The sequence below is a fragment of the Carettochelys insculpta genome, chromosome 2, assembly GCF_033958435.1.
Source record: "Carettochelys insculpta isolate YL-2023 chromosome 2, ASM3395843v1, whole genome shotgun sequence".
In the NCBI taxonomy this organism is placed as follows: domain Eukaryota; kingdom Metazoa; phylum Chordata; order Testudines; family Carettochelyidae; genus Carettochelys; species Carettochelys insculpta.
Window position 1 is genome coordinate 238346805 of NC_134138.1, and position 13723 is coordinate 238360527.

At 42.4% G+C, this 13723-nt stretch overlaps 1 protein-coding gene across 2 annotated transcripts in view; it reads right to left on the reverse strand.

Annotated features, from left to right (window-relative positions):
• Positions 1-13723, reverse strand: part of RUNDC3B (RUN domain containing 3B) — a 133396-nt gene that overhangs the window by 101580 nt on the left and 18093 nt on the right. For both annotated transcript variants that reach the window (XM_074984778.1, XM_074984777.1), the window contains exon 3: positions 575-708. In XM_074984778.1, coding sequence (XP_074840879.1) covers positions 575-708 — 134 coding nt within the window. The remainder of the gene's footprint in view (positions 1-574; positions 709-13723) is intronic.

The window sequence follows — 13723 nt, forward strand, 5'->3', positions numbered from 1 at the left end:
AAAGAATTAATCTCTCAGCTGCTAGTAGCCACTAGATAGCTGAAGGCCTTTCACTGGAAAAATAGCCCAACGTGGTTCCAAAATAAATAGGAAGGTATTACTGAAAAATTAACAATCAGAAAGTGAGAGATCACAAAAGATGCTTTTATATTTTCGCACCTTTTATTCAAGCGTCTAAAAGTACATTAGCTTGCAAAAACAGAATTTTTTTTTAAATTAACATTTGACAGACATCCTAGATTTGATAAATATGAAAAACAGTTACTAGTTTCACTCACTTTAATAGAAGTCACCAGATACAACTCATTTTGGGTGGAATGAAGATGTTCACCCTGCTATACAAACACTTTAATCAGATTTATATTCATTAATAATTTTCATAATGATCATCATTCTGTTTCTGTTATTTACATGTAAACAATCCGTAAAACTTGAAAAATAAATTATTTTTTAAAAAGTGAAGGATTTTACATGATACATTTATCCACTTATATCTTCCTATTGGGAATAAAGACTAAGAGGTACATAAAATAAATGGTGTAATTTGAAGGCACCTTTACTTTTTACTTCTTACCTTTGCTCTAGAAGAACTGACATTCTCCATATTTTCAATGCTGCAGATACAATTGTATGCAACCTTACGGCAAGCTACTCGAATATAATCCCAGAAGCTACGAGGGCTCTCATAGCCAAACCAGGTGATCTGACCTTAATCAGGAAGCAGGAGACACAAAAAAAAATGGGTAAAAAAAGAATGCACAGTTAGAAAAAAGATGAAGATGCGTAGACAATATTTTGGCTACATCTTGAGCTCTGTTACCACTGCTATTGCCCTGATATAGTTGCACCAGACAATATGCACCAATGCAAGTTTGTACAGCTTGAATCTTGATAGCCTATAACCCTCTGGGTCTGATCAGTGCTGAACCAGAAAATTTGCCAAACCACAGGACACCAAAATTGTCTAGCTGCATAAGCAACATTTCCACTGATTACTGGACTCTTAGAAGATATTTACGGATAAATTAGGGCTGAACAACAGCACAGAACACAGAGACAGACACAAACAAACTTTATAGAACCATAGGAAACTTGGCCACATCCATGATAAGCGAACATCTGGCTAACTAAAATCATGCTGGACAACAGATGTTGCCAGGCCAGAAAGTGCCAGACTAAAGTAGTTCAACCTGTAGTGGAGAGATGTACTGTAGTACCTCTAAAGTGACTCAGACTGGTGCAGTTTACTTTGCTTTGAAATTAGTGTGCAGATATTTAGTTTTGTTTTACTCTTTTAAAAACGATTATATTATGGTAGCACCCAGCACTCTAAACTGTAATCAGAGTCTGAGCATATGTCACAAACTCAGACATTGTCCAGAATGAGATTAAAATTCAATTGCAGACTATGGCAATGAAAAGAATCAAAAACAGACCAAGATCCTATTTAGTAAAAAGTTATGCTTACAGAAAGTTTAAGTGTATTGCTTTTTGTTCCATAATACCATTGCTCCTATGCCATAAGTTTCTAAATTGTGGGTAGTGACCCCCCATCACCAAATGGGAATGCATTGATCCCTACAGTGCAGAGGATCCCATTTTGCTAGGTAGAGCATGACCTTCCACATATAGGCCGTGTCTACACTAGCCAAAAACTTCAAAATGGCCATGCAAATGGCCATTTCGAAGTTTACTAATGAAGCGTTGAAATACATATTCAGCGCCTCATTAGCATGCGGGCGGCTGCGGCACTTCGAAATTGATGTACCTCGCCGCCACGCGGCTCATCCAGACGTGGCTCCTTTTCGAAAGGACCCCGCCTACTTCGAAATTGACGTGGCTTGCCAGCGTGCGGCTCATCCAGACGCCACTCCTTTTCGAAAGGTCCCCACCTACTTTGAAGTCCCCTTATTCCTATGAGCAGATGGGAATAAGGGGACTTCGAAGTGCCGCAGCCACCCACATGCTAATGAGGTGCTGAATATGTATTTCAGTGCTTCATTAGTAAACTTCGAAATGGCCATTTGCATGGCCATTTCAAAGTTTTTGGCTAGTGTAGACATAACCATAGTGAGTAAGAGATCACAATCCATGCAGGATGACATCCTGCACAAAGCATGACCTCCCATGCACCATAGGTAAAGTGTCATACTGTGTGGAGGAAGCCATCCTGTAGAGAAAAATGGCATGCTCCATGCCCTGTCATGTATAATACATGCAAGGTCACACTGAGCAGAAGGTTGCTCTTCAACCGCAGGTTGCTCTTCAAAATGGAAACCTCTATGCTGTCTGTTGTCTCAGCATGAAAGTCTTCATTAAATGAAGTCATGCTGACACTAAGTTTAAGAAGCACACTCCTATGTAAGGCATTAGCAGATTTTGGAGCCCTGATAATTTGTCTCCCATTGATGTAGCAATCACTGATGTGAAGATTAAGTGTCTTCTTGTTACAACCAGTTTTACTTGCAGTATATACAACATACCTGAGCTTCAATACAAGTGGTAAAACACTGTCAAAAAACTCCATGTACACAAACCTGTCAGCCAGAACTTTAATGGAGCGGGCCATTCTGTTGAAGAGCTGAAAGTTTGTGTTCTACTGAAAAGGGACTTTAAACAACCATCTACAGAGGAAATGCTCAGAACTAACATTCATATTCAAATTCGACACATTCACACGTGGTTTGAACAGGGACAGCAACTACCTGACCTATTATAAGGACTCTTTTACATACTTTGATGTTTTATCTAACTCTTAACTTCCCCACCGCACACCTTCCTCACCGTCCCTCTGCTCTTCTGATTTGCCAACCTTGATAATTTTTCTGATTTGTCAACTTTGATGATAATTTTTGAGTCTGTTCTGGTAAGGCTATGATCTGAAGAAGTGGGTCTGTTCCATGAAAATTCATCACCTAATAAATTATTTTGTTAGTCTTCAAAGTGCTACTAAAGTGCTATGACTGCTTTTTTGTTTTGATAGAATACAGACTAACATGGCTCTCTCTCCGACGCTAATTTAGGAAAGTTTCTTAGGATTTGTCATATAGAAAGAATGGCCGGGTGTTGAAATCTTCTCTATATTCTCTAGAACAGAACAACAACAACAAAAAAAATCATTTTGCTTTTCCATAACAGCCGTATTTTCCTTTAATAGTTCCGTGGTCCATGTTCATCTTAGAAAAGAGAGAGGGGGATGAGATACAGGTCTTTAAAATCATATATAGTGAGGAGATATGAAAGTGCTCTTTACTCTATCACATAACACAAGAACCAATTAAATTAACAGGGAGCAGGTTGACAAGAAACAGAAGGAAGTACATCTTTATAAAAACACATGGTCAGCTTGTTGCCATGGGATGTTGTGAGGGCCAAAAGTCTAACTGGGTTCAAGAAAGGCACCAATGTCACCTCCATCTGGAAAGTGACCTACCAGGACAAGCTGGAAAGCAAGCAAGAGCCCTTCGGCTCAACGGGCATGCCAGTGAGTCTGCAAAGAAGCAGATTAAGATCCCATACTCAGAAGGAGTCTCTTGAGTATTGAAAACTCAAGCAGTCTTTTACCATTTAATCTTATATCCCTTAACTTTTCACTTGTTAACTATAATCACCATGGTAATTACAAAAGTGAAAAAAGGAGGCAAGTTGGGGTTTGTATTTTTTGTCTTTTGTTTAGAAGAATGATCTTTTGCAAAAAAGATGTCCCTCCCCACACAATTTCTGCTTCAGTGGCCAGTAGAGAGGGACTCCCTTCTCCTGCGGCTCCTGCTCCGCAGCATGCTTGAACTTGTCCCTGGCAGGAAGGTAGAGGCAGCGAGCATAAAGAGTGGCTCCAGCTGCTCCATGTCACTTCTCTGTGCAGTGTGGAGGCTACCTAAAAGACAGCCTGGCTAGGGCAGTGCTCCACACCACCCTGATACCTCTGCTCCCTGCCCAGGCCTGGCTGAAGGGATGGGGCCAAGTGAGCCAAAAGCATTCTGAGGGAGGAGTGCTCCAGCTTGCTTAGCCCCTGCCCTCAGCAGCCAGGCTCAGCACACCTACAAAGCTCTTCTAAAGACTGAAAGGTGATGAATGCATTTTAAAAGTTAATTAGGAAAAAAAAAAAAAAGAAAATGGGGCATCAAAAGGAATTCCCAGAGTTGCAAGGGAAGGAGGAGAAAAGGCCCTCTAGTGTGACATTTCATGGTGCGTGTATGTAAGTGCACGCACACTCTTACAGATCAGCTTACTGGGCTAAAGGATATTAGATGAGAATCTGCTCATAAATCACAGAAGTCAGAAGATACAGAAAGATTTCCTTGCAGTGTCAAGTAGGTAATTACTCCAGTCTGTCACTATGTGACAATTATATTGCTACCACATTGTGTGAAATTTCTGTCTCTGACAGCATGACAGCAGATAGTAATTGTGATACTCAAATGTCAGCCCCACACACTGCTCTTCATGTAAGATTTAGGACAAAAAGTATTACTTCATTTACAGCGTATTAAAAAGGTAAATCTGAAAGTTACACATATAACTACAACCTTATCTTATGCATTATGATGTCCTTGTACCCTGTGAGCTGTATACAGAACTTAGAACTGAGCTCTCCCAAGTCCTGTGCCAGCACTTCTGGTCACCCTTCTCCACATTCGCAGCAGAAGAGCCTAGTCTAGAGAACATGTATGAAACACAGGTAATGGAAGTTGCATTTTTCTTAATTTAATCCATAAATTTTGATAAGATTGTCAGTTTGCCTTTATATGATGAAATTGAACTTTACTAAATTTACCAATAAAAATCTAATCCTTGCAAGCCTCCTATTCCAGTGAAGGCTATGGTGGGGATCTCTTATGTGTTCGAGCTACAGGGCTGCCTGACTAGGGATAGAGGCCATATGATAATGCTGCAAGATGGGGGGGATGGAAGCCTCTACATGGGAGTTGCAATTTACACACAGCCAGTGTAAGCCTCCTATGCACCCCTAAAGAAATATCTTATAAGTGCCATTTGTTTTCCTAAACTAAAATAGAGGAATAGTAACTAAGAGAAAGCTGAATACAGAGCGTGCTAGAAACCATATTCATTTTGATAATTATGGCTAAACTTATGGATTCTCTATCACCACTTGTTCACTACTATGGAGGCTAATTTAGCACTGTGCCATTTCTTTTAAAAAAGATGCATATGCAGTAATATTCCCAAACAAACATCTTGGTGGTTTCCCACAAAAGTGCTTAAGAGGGGACTGTTATAGCTCTGGTGTCCTATGACATTTCAAAACTATTGTACATGAATGCTATGAGTTCAGGATGAGAGTAAGAATATATTAAATTGCTAAGTATGAACATATGGGATTTGTCCAAAGAGAGCACTGGCACAGGCTTTGTTCCACTATGACTATCCCCTACATTTTCAATGAACTCATGGCTTAATAGAAGGTAACGTAGATGAGAGTAGGTGAAGTGTACTGTAGAAAATCCATGTAATAAAATCCCGACTGTGGGACTACGAAGCCTCCAAGTATAATGGACACCTATGCTGGACTTTCTATGGATGGAGGGCACCAGTGTATTCAAGACAGAGTCAAGCTGTTCACTGAAGTCACCAGTAATAGAAAAACAAATGACTCTTGCTTTTTTGGCCAACTTGAACAAACCAACAATCACCGTACGTACGCATCAAGATCGACGTTCACGTTAATTTTTTTCCACCCACGTAGGGAATACATTTTGTTATATGCATCAAAGCATGTGCAGATGTGCACCACTAACATGCTGACAGCAGAAGGCAACTGTAAATGCTCTGCTGATCAGCTAGGCAGCATTTCAATCTCTCCTTCGTGGCTGTCCAAGGGCATAGATTACAGGAAACACTGATAAAGATACTAGCTAGAGCAATTGTTGACATCTCAGCTACCATTCTACCTGACATAAGCATCCACAATCCCTATACTGGGATTTTTTTATGCCACAGGATCACCACAACCCTCGCACTGGAGTCACAACAGTGACAGTCTCAGAAGTCTCGATCTCGATTGAGTGTTTCTCGTACAGCAGTCACTTCAACCTTAACCCATTATGTTCCAAGAGGCACACTTAATTATCAGGACAACTGATTACTAGCAAAAGAACAGACAACTCACGAGTAGCAGAGAGCAAGGAGTATATATATAACATTCACAAGTCCTCGCCTACACAGCACTGCTTATCCAAGCACTACAATCTTGATTCTAGGACTAACAGTTCAGGACCAAAACTCTGCTCATTGGAAAGATAAGGCCTGGACTGGAGAGCAGGAATAAAAGAAAAGGAAAACTACAAAGGAGGGCTTGGGGAGAAAAAAAGGGAACGTACATCATCAAACAAATTCAGGGAAGGGATAATTAAACTAAGTAATTAATGACTTATAGCACATACTACACTCGTGAGATGTAAGCAGGTTGAACTGGATCTTCAGGCTTAGTAAGATACTCCCACCCTGACTCACCAGATCTTCCTGCCATGGTTTATCACAGAGAAGGAAACAACCCCCCTTGGAAAATAACCTGAAGATTCAAAAGCAAAATTCCATTATTAGTCCCATCCTTGAAGACAATCAATTCAATATCCTGCACGAATTAGCTCTATGACAAATCAATTTCTAACATGAGAAGTATCAGATCAATCTGATGAATTTTTACAATATATACCAGGAATCCATTAACAGACAGGGTCAGTAGATAAAGATACATGCATCAGACCATGCACTCAACCCCTCCAAAGACCATCTACAACCCTTATAGTCATATATCAATATATTAACACCTTAAGGTAACTCTGAGTCCATTTGGTGGGTGCAGCATAAATACTTTCTTAACCTCCAACATCCTGTCAACACTGGCCTGTAGTCCTTTACCTCCTTGTGAAAGAGGAAAGAAAAAAAAGCGAAGGTAAAGTGAATAAATTTTAAAAACCACGCAGAGCAAAGTAGTCAGACATGCACAGAAAGTTTCCAGATGTACGCTACATCAGGATGATGTGGCATCAATTCAGCAATATTTTAAGTCTTTCGAAAAGCACTACCAGGAAATAAATCCCTACTGGGAGACCAGTTTTTTTTTTATCCCCTTCAGCCAATGCAGGCACACCATATTTTTGCAGGTCATTTACTGACCAGAGAACAGATATGAGGTTCTAGCACCACTGAAAAACCCAGGTCAGAACAGAGAATTGTTTTTCATTAGCTAAAAAAAAAATCCATTCCAGGATTTAGCTAGTGTTCAATTTTGAGGCAATGCAGTTCTCACAGTGGGTGCCAGATTTTACTTCCATATGACATTGCACTTCCCCACAACTTCCAAAAGAAATGCAGGTTACAATCAAAGACTTGAATCCTCCCAAGGCAGCAGTCCCCATTGATGGACACCTCAAACAGATAATTTTACTGTCCAGAAAGAGGTGAAAAGGATAAACAGATTTGAATCATAGTGCATAGTGGATTGTCCTACAGGAGAGCAATAGCATGACAGAATTCTGAATCTTGCCTTAGAAGAGGGCTAATAGCGCATACCCAAAATGAAAGGGGAGAATAGTGGGAGGAGTTTAATCCACAGGCCATTATTTCAAATAGTACATAGGTGTTCATTTAGGATCACAAATCCATTTTTAAAAAAATGGAACACATGAGGGACAGCATATAGTGGACCTGGAGTCCATTAACGATGGCTTCTGAAAGACATGAATTTCTTCTCTGTACTTCACATGGAACAAGAACAGAAATGCCAAACAAGAATTCAGTAAGGCCCTTTTACTTAGCCACGTTCCTAGCATTACTGAACGTGGCCCTGCATTCCACATCTTCAGCGAGGTCCTAAAAAAAAAAAAAATCATGATCTTGGCGTTACAAGAACAAATTTAGAGGCAAGATTTGTGTGCCTGTTCTATATCAGAGGATTATGTCATTAATAAATCCAGAACCTATGCAAGGAGCCCCTTCCATGAATCACAGCATTCCCAAATTAGTATGTTATGATCTCCCTTTGAGAATTTTTTTTAAAGGAAACTGATGACATTCTCCTAAATCTGAGTCTGCATACTTCAGATTTGATCTTCAACAGCAGCTATACAGACCACAGCCTTTGTTACCTGTCCAGTCAGATTTCACAGGGAAGAATCAATCGATGCCACTGGAGCTTGCATTGTGAACATGGTGGATTTAATTTCAATTGTGGCCGATTTAATTTCAATTGTGTCATTTCCAATCACAGCTCCAGCTCTCTGCTTCAGCAGCCACTCTGTTTAAGGGGAGGGAGAGAGTACCATCTTTTAATCAATCCTTTTGCTGCCCCAGAGCTTGCAGAGACCTTAGTTGTGTGTGATGGTATGTATCTAAGTGGTGCAGTAGAGGATGAGTGGTAAAGAGGACTGGGAAAGCTAGACTGTGCAGGACGGCTCAGAAGCAAGAGAGAAGCTGTGCCTTTATATGCTGCAGAGTCACAAGGAATCCTTTGGGAGTGGTTACTTTGACATGCTTAAGAAAAGAAATCAGTCAAGGAACCTGTCTACTTATAAAAGACACCTAGTAATTTCCTTCACTTGCTTCAATGGGACTAAAAATGATACCTTTAAAACTAAAGAGCATAATTAAACATTCTTTATCCCTAGAACAGACAGCTTCATTTCTAGTTGTCTTGCCACCAAATTATAAAACCAATGACTGACTGATGCATAGTGACTGCCTGATAACCTCACACAAACAGGTAAACAAGCATCTGACTGTTGACTCAGTACACTTACTAATTAGAAAGAGTATGAAATTCAGTCTATTAAGAGTATAATCATTACACCAGGATCCGCTGTATACCTGTAAAATTTGTAATCACTGCATCTTGACCACTCAGAAATCCAATTCTTAAGCTTACAATCACCAATAATATATTTTGAAATATTAAGTAAATTTAAGTAATTGACAATGTAATTTCACCACCTCATCATGGGCTTATGGGAAAACTGTAAAGACAAGCCAGCTAAAAACTTATCTGGGTAAAACAGAAACAGGAAACGCAAGGAGAGTTGTACTACAAGTTTTTCAAAAGGACTATTCAGTGCCCCAAAAGCAATGCCACTCACAGGACTGGGAACTTGTTGCTTTATTTAATTGTATCACAACCAGTTGTTTGGATGAGGAGAAGTGAGAGGGAATACTCTGACAGCACAGAAAGGAGGGAAGGGTGAAGTATAGTTCCATCCCCTAACAGTCTGTGTAACGCATGATGACCTCCTGCCTACTTTGGCTGAGTCTACACCATGAGACATTCTAATTTAAGGCAGTTAGCTTGATATTGCCACATGACTGTTTTTACTGTAAATACCATTAGCTTGGATTTTGGAAGCACTAATACCGAGACTGAAATATTGCAGTTACCTGATGGGTACAGAGTCAAGGTCAATTCAGAAGTCTGATTAAAGGCTAGTGTGGGAGCGCCATGTCTTAAAATCAAATTTATTAGCCTCCACAAGTGTCCCCTATGTGCCCCACAAAGCTATATGAGCTGCACCTGGCTCCCAGCTGCCTGCTACTAGCAGGAGCTGGGAAACTGACTAGGATAGCTCCACTCCTGTGGTGCAGGGCCAGGTACCCTGCGGGCAGGCAGCTCATGCCATGCAGGGACCCATGGGCAAGCACCCACCCCACAGGCACCTTGGCCATCTGTGACCAAGCGCCTCCAGCCAGCAAGCTCCAGAAGCTCCTCCATGGCAGCTGGTGAGTGGCAGGGATTTGGAGGGCTTTTTTTTTTTGGAGAGGGTTTTTTTTTTTTGGGGGGGGGGGGGGAGGGGGGACTGGTTGTTTCTTGGGAGGGTTGTTTTGGGGAGAAGTTAGGGGGGGACTGGGGGAACCTGCTGGGAGAAGTAAACCCTCACATTTAACAGACTATTGGGAAGACCAGATAGTCCTTTCCCCTATTAGTCCATTACATGGAGGGTTTACAGTACCAGCAGGAGCCCAGAAACTGACCACAGCTGCTGTGCTCAGTTTCCCAGGTCCCCCAAGCTGCCCAACCCTGGAAATTGACAGCACTGCTGCACCTGGGTCAGAATGTGGGGCTGAGGGAACTGTGGGATAGGTCCCCACAATTCACTGCTATGACAGTCAATGTTTGGTGATTTCAGTGTGGAAGCAATATGTCAAATTTGTTGGGAGCCTGTGGGAAGTAGTAATACTCAAAATTGAATTTAAAAAAAACTGTATTATAAAATCAATTTTAATAAATTTGAATTTCTCTCACAGTGTAGATGTAGTCTCAGAGTAGAAAGTAAAAGGGGACAAAAGGGGCCAAGCTCACTACCCTATGAAGGACAAAGACCTGTGCAGGAAACATCTGTCACACTGGGGAAACTAGCACTTAAGTCAGGGGTGGGCAATAATCTTTTTATGGGGAGCCACTAAGAATTTCGTAAGTGGTCATGGTACATTTCTCTATAGTTGGGATCTGGATGGAGGTTGGGTGCAGAAGGGAGCTTGCAGGAGACAGTGGATGGTCAGATGAAGTTTGGGTAGATGAGGGGGTCACAACTTGGGGAAGAGGTTTGGGGGGCAGGGTCTGTGTGGAGGTATGGGTGCAGGAGAGGATTCTGCCCTAGGGAGGAACATAAAAAAGGTGCAGGGTCTGGGAGGCAGCTGGAACTGTGGGGAGGAGAGGTTCAGAGGATTTGGGTGGTGACCTGGGACAGGGAACTGGGGGAAAAGGAGGGAGTTGGGTGCCAGAGGCAGGCTCTGGCCAGGAAGTGTTTACCTAGGTGGCTCCCAGTCAGCAGCCCTCTGAGGCAAGCTCCCTGCCTCAGACCAGTCAAGCCTGCTCTAAGTGGTTCTCTGCTCCAGATGCTGAGGGTAGGGGGTGGCTCTTCCCACTGCTCCTGCCCCCCCCCCAGCAAAATCTGAGTTCCTATTGGCTGGAAACCAGCCAACGGGAGCCGAGAGATTTTTTCTGGCTGGATGGAAGGGCAGAGCATGAAGCTTCTCCTTCCCCACAGTTCCAAACCAGAGAGTTACATGGAACAAGAAGCTGCTTTAAAACAGATTCCTGCTGTGTGCCTGTGGGTCCCAGCAAGGCAGTCATCAGGCTGGATCCAATGCCTTCGTAGGCCAGATCCAGCCCACTAGCTGTGTCTTGCCCACCCCTAATTTAAGTGGTGGTTTGTCTCTTCTACTTTTCTGCCATGTGACATTGTGAAGAACTGCAGAGAAATTTCAGCAGGCTGGGGCAAATGAAGAAACAAGAACCTCTGAATGTTCAGAGAACTTTTTACAGGATCAACTGGACTTCTTCTGTCCCGTACAGAGTAGCTGTTTTTGTCAAACCTCATTCTCTTTTCCTCCCTCACAGTCTATTTCATTACACACCAGACCCTCTCACGCTCCTTTACACTGCCCTCGTCCCACAGATTCCCCTTAAATTTATCCCTTCCTAAGTAAGCCCAACCAAAAATAGTTACTAAGCTAGCAGGATGCTTGTTGCCATCATATTGTTTAGTCTACTTGTTTGTTTTTGCTCCTTCTATCTGTTAGTGATGGTGAAACACTTCTTAAAGTGAGGATGCTGAAAACCAGCAGTTCCAGGACAAGGCTGCAGGTACAGGACGAAAGGAGGGACATGGACAAGGGGGCCTGGGCTGTAACCACAGCTGGAAATGGGAGCAGAACACCCCAGGAGTAGGTCCCTGCAACTGGGACAGGAGCAGAGCCCTGTACGTGCAGCCTGTGGCCAGGACCACAGGCAAAAGCTGGGGGTCCTGCTGTTCCCCCGCCCCCCCAATACCTCTAGTTCCTGACCTATGCATCCTGTATCTGTCTCATCTTCTTAGACTGCACAATCTTTGGGACAGGATCATCTGCTATTCAGTATTCCTATAGTCCCTAGGAGAACAGGGACTATTCTTATGTCGCCCTTAGACAACACATAAAAAATAATAGTATCATTCTGCCCTTAAAACATATATTATAAAAATGATACTTACATAAAAGGAACTAGGTTTGAATAGAGGACAGATCCTTTTTACCCTCCTCCCCCCACCCCCACCCCCACCCCCAAAAAAAATCACAATTTTATTATTGCCAATCCTTCAAAGCCCACAGAGTTCAGAATAAACTGCACTCTTGTTTTGGCTTTTGCATCAAGCAATTTGCTGAGTAATTTCCAAGCGTATAATCCCAGTCTTCAAAATATGCATTCAGTAACATATATACAAACATGGTAGAAGAAAAAGGATTGGTACAAATAGGACAAAGGATAACCTGGACTGCTGAATCTTTACTTCTAGAGATTATGCACAAATCAGTTAGAAGAGAACAACACGTCAAAAAGCCCACACAGGTTAAATGTAAGTGCTTACAGAAATGAAAGTAGTAAAATTGTTCTACAAATTAAGTATGCTCAGTCTATAGTTCATTGAGAAGTGACAGAAAAACACCCAAAATGGTATATTCAAGTTCCTTTTTAGAGCAGAATTGTTCTTTCAGGTATCTCATGGTCCAGAGAAGAGCAACACAAATTATTAAAGGTATAGAAAATAATGACACATGAGGAAAGACTGAAAAGAATGGGTTGGTTTAGTTTGGAAAAAAGACGACTGAGATGGGACATGATAATATCTTTCACATACCTAAAGATCATTACAAGAAAGAGGGAAATAATTATTCTGCTTAATATTTAGTAAGATGAGAAGTAACAATCGCCAATTACAGAAAGGAGGTAAGGCTTTTTTTCTGCCATCACACCACAGAATGGTATTTTGGCACCTTTTTCCCTGGAGCCACCATTTTCAGGGCCATAAGGGTGAGAGTTGAGGGGACACAGCTTTGGAGGCACCTGGCAGCTGGCTCCAAACAAGAAAGTCAGGAACCAGCCCTTCACACAGATGGCACTCTCATCGTCGGCTTCAGTGTGACCTTTCTACATGAGAAAGTGAAACCCATGAGGGGCAGAGAAGGCCCTGTGAGCTTTCTGTGATTAGAATCATAGAATACTAGGACTGGAAGGGACCTTGAGAGGTCATCGAGCCCAGCTCCCTGCTCCCATGGCAGGACCAAGTACTGCCTAGGCCATCCCTTAATGACATTTATCTAAACTGTTCTTAAATATCTCCAGAGATGGAGATTCCACAGCCTCCCTAGGCAATTTATTCCAGACTACCCTGACAGTTAGGTACTTTTTCCTGATGTCCAACCTCAACCTCCCTTGCTGCAGTTTAAGCCCATTGCTGCTGCTTCTATCCTCAGAGACCAAGAAGAACAAGTTTTCTCCCTCCTCCTTAGGACACCCTTTTAGATGCCTAGAAAACTGCTATCTTCTCTTTTCCAAAATAAACAAGCCCAATTCTTTCAGCTTTCCTTCACAGGTCATATTCCCTAGATATTTGATTATTCTTGTTGCTCTTTTTAGGACCCTCTCCAAATTTCTCCACCTCTACAGTCAGCTGCTAAGATTCAAACTGGAGGGCGAGGCTGCTGCATGGAACTGGTGGGACATAGGCTGTAGAGCAGTCAAGCACACGCTGGTGGATGAGTCAGGGACAAGCCACACAGGACCAGAGGGGCTGCAGCAGGGTTGAGTAGCAAGTGCTTCCGAGACCTCACTGCCTGGGGGCATGTAGCCATGGGGTCCCCCTTGGCCTGCGGCAGGATGGGAGAGTTGTGCGGGGGCAGGAAGAGGATGAGGCTGCGGCAAATGATCCAAAAGGTGGGGCACCGCAGCTGGCTCTCT